The following is a 3,899-nucleotide window of genomic DNA, read 5'->3' on the forward strand; positions in this document are numbered from 1 at the left end:
TTGGTCATTTTACGTTAAAAATTGGCAAAAATAATGTTTTTCACAATGAAATGTGAAAATAGGTGTGAAAATGTCAAAAAATGAAAGATATTAATGTTTTGCATAATAACATTGAAAGATTTGGACGTTTTCTGTTATTTACCCTAATTAAAAATGAAATAGTTGACCATTCTCTCTTTTGTTCCGTTTTTCACATTAAAGATTCATAAATGAAAGGGAAGAACAATGACAAAATGTGTTAATGTATCATAGCTGGATTAGCACAGAGCAATAGAGGTATTATGATTGAGTAAACAAAAAATTATCACATATATGCTGGGTATTTTTATTTCTTACGTATAAAATAGGGTGGCGTAAAATTTTAAGTCTTGTTTGTAAATGATTTAATTTATAAATAGATAGAAATGAGTGACGGTAAAATTTGACATACATAAATTAATTTGTGTATTTATAAATAAATTTATAAAATTTGCTAAAGGGAGGCAAAATATTTCTGACAAAAGAATACAAAATTATACATACAAAAAATTTATATAATGATTCAAAAGATGCTTTGAGACCTGTCAAAATGTGGGTCCTACCTAAATTGCATGTCTGACTCGTGGAAACTGTCCATGAAGAAGGATTCATTATAAGACATCCCCCTTCCCCCAAAGGCTTAATGCAAGTTCTACCAAGAATCCTCCATATAGGGTCCTCATAGCAATTGTTCGACAGCTCTCTGCATTAAATTCATAATCTACAGTGTACTCACAGTTGAAGTCAGCCAATCCATTTAATTCACGCTTTTTGGTTGCTCCTTCAGGACCTTTCACCATCTTTTTTTTTTTGTTTCCTTATGATGTACATGTACAGAATAACAAATCTGATTTTTTGCCATTTCTACTGTACATCTGGTTTCAGATAGAGAGAAAATGACCCCTGGACAACACACTTGCTGCGACAAACAAAAAGTCAAGAGAGGGTTGTGGTCACCTGAGGAAGATGAGAAACTTATAAGGCACATTTCTGCCCACGGCCACGGCTGCTGGAGTACCGTTCCTAGATTTGCAGGTATCATTTTTAGAAACTTGATTGCCACGCACACATGTGTGTGTAAATACAGTGTTTTCACCCTAAAGATTTAACAATTTTTTTTTATCTTTTTAAATCAAGATCGAAGGATTTCATCCCTTCCATAAAAGGAGGCTTGAACTGAGTCCAAGAGAATACTTTGCTCTTATCTCTTCATCTAGGCTTGGCCTCTAATGGGCCCACATTTATATACATAGTTACGTCAGTTTTGTTCTTATTTTGGTGCAGGGTTGCAGAGATGCGGCAAGAGTTGCAGGCTGAGATGGATAAATTACTTGAGGCCGGATCTGAAAAGAGGGAGTTTTTCTCCGGAAGAAGCTGCTCTCATAATTGATCTCCACAATATTCTTGGCAACAAGTGAGTGCCATGATCCCATAATAATGAATTATTTTGGTTACAAATCAATGTAATTTTCCTTTTTGCAGGTGGGCTCAGATAGCGAAGTATCTTCCTGGAAGAACAGATAATGAAGTCAAAAACTTCTGGAATTCGAGCATCAAGAAGAAACTCATGGCAATGAATCTTTATAATTCGACCAGGAGCAATTTTCAAGGCTTGAGCTCTATGAATTTTAACTCTTCTCTGGTCCCAACTGCACAAATGGATCAAGTCTACATCCCTCCAGCAGCCCAAAATAATCCAGTGCCACAAGGGTTTGATCAGGTGAATTTCAATACTAATTTAATCCCAGCGCTGACTCCTTTTCCCATATCATCTATGGATTCATCTGCATATAATCTGCCTCCATCGGTATGGATGACATCGGAATACCATCAGCCTCAGCTGGTTGATCATCAGAAACAATTTATCAAACAGGAAGATAATTCCATGTTCATCAATGATGGTCCAGCGCCTCAACAGTTTTTCAACGCGCCGCCATTAATGAGGACTTTTGTGGATACGTCAGTAATTAATGGGCTGCCAAAAGTTTGTGATATGACCAATGGGAATCAGTCCGGAATATATTCATCTGTTCCACCAGTTCTTGAACCGGTTTCAGAAGGTTTTTCAAGATTCCCTTCTGGGCTTTATGCACCTGAGATGCAGGCGCCTGCAGTGTGTCATATTCAGTTCATCGAATCACTAATGTCAGCATTCAACTCATCATCCTCGCACTCTCAAGCACTGCCTCCACTACCATACAGCGGGCCGTTTCTATTGAACCCTAATCAGACTTCAGGCTGGATCAATCCCTAGACATGGTAGTGCTCATATGAATTTTCGGATCTATGTCAGGAATCATTATAAGCCATGAATAAGAGTTTTTAAGGTTATAATCCTATATCTTTAAATAAAATAAAATAAACATAAATGTTTCTCATTTTGGATTTCCGGCGTATTTTTCCAATTTGATGGATGTTCATTATAAAAAATAAAAAAATAAAAAAAGAGACCATCTTTCACATGTTTATTTTGTTGGATTATACTTATTCAGCTAGCAATTTATATTTTTGATTTATTATATTCTCATGAAAGTTTAAAATTTATAGCCAATTTGGGGTAATAAATCAAGCTTAAATTGCAATATTAAAGAATCAATGAAAGAATTCTATTGCCGGTTTAGTGAACACTAAATACAGGATATGCAGATATTGAATACAAAAATGTGCTTCTGACTAAAGAGTGTTGCTTAAATGCACACCAAACTCATAGCTTGTAGGTATATTTGTATGCACTCATGCGGCAAATGAGACACACGGTTAAACGAATGTCTAAACAAAATGTTCAAAATATGTGTTCTCGTTTGCATGCTCTTGTGAGCACGCACAAGTCCATCAATAATTCACGTACAATTAAATCGTCTAATTAAAGAGCAAACAATTACATCATACATTTTTTACTACATGAGATTGTGTTTACCTACCATGGTCAACACACGGGCAAGTGAAAGAACTAGAATACAGCAACTTTTTAAAAAGTAAAAGTTAGTGTCATACTAAATTACTTTTTTACTTCAAAATAATCTTTTTTCGTTCAATCAAAAGTTCTTTATACTTGATATAAGGTGCACGTGTTTAGGAGTACAAACAAGTGTGTATGCATATAAATATTATAAGACAATACTAGAATACACATATCAGTTTGATGCACTTATATAGTAGTGGTAGTGGTAGTATATATCTAATATACATGTTTTTAGTGTCGAATGAAAAGATTACACGCATAATAAATTTTTATTTGAGTGCACATATAATATATTGCAAATGATGCTGTGATAGGTATATTCAATTAGAAGTGGACCCATGATTATGGTTCAATGGGGGCTGGAGAAAATTATATAAAAAATAATTAGGTTTGGGTTAAAAATTATGGGCTAAAATTATGTAGAATTTTTTTTAGTGTCAAAAATTAAGGGTCAAGTGTGGCAGTTGCACCCACTGGATCCTTAATGGGTCTGCCCCTTTGTTCAATACAATAAAACTTGAGAATACATTTGTTCAAAGGGTCTAAGAATCTAGGTAGAATATTTTTAGCTTCCGTTTCATTACAATTTATAAATTGGTTATCAATTGAATCAAAGATAAAACATTAACTTCAATTACATATTCATAATTATTAATCAATACTATTTACATATTTCGTGAGATTTAATATTATTCATCATACTATTCATGTTTATTAATCACATATAAATTTATCAAATGGATTATCAAACTCTTTTAGGATCTCTAACATTTATTAAAGGTCTCTAACATTTACTAATGTGTCACACTTATGTCTACCACTTTTTTAGTACTCACAATATTATTCTCAACCTTCCATTACTTAACACATATTGTGTGTGATGACAGTGTCTATCCAAGCTTTTATATAAGAAAGAATA

At 33.7% G+C, this 3,899-nt stretch overlaps 1 protein-coding gene across 1 annotated transcript; it reads left to right on the forward strand.

Moving 5' to 3' along the window:
- The first annotated feature begins 892 nt into the window (after positions 1-892).
- On the forward strand, positions 893-2,272 carry LOC111366833 (transcription factor MYB26-like). The gene is made up of 3 exons (XM_022987526.1): positions 893-1,053; positions 1,303-1,432; positions 1,501-2,272. The coding sequence occupies exons 1-3, from the start codon at positions 915-917 to the stop codon at positions 2,270-2,272; spliced, it is 1,041 nt and encodes a 346-aa protein (XP_022843294.1). The 5' UTR covers positions 893-914.
- The last annotated feature ends 1,627 nt before the right edge of the window (positions 2,273-3,899 follow it).

The sequence above is a fragment of the Olea europaea genome, chromosome 18 (genome assembly GCF_002742605.1).
Source record: "Olea europaea var. sylvestris chromosome 18, O_europaea_v1, whole genome shotgun sequence".
NCBI classification, from domain to species: Eukaryota; Viridiplantae; Streptophyta; class Magnoliopsida; order Lamiales; family Oleaceae; genus Olea; species Olea europaea.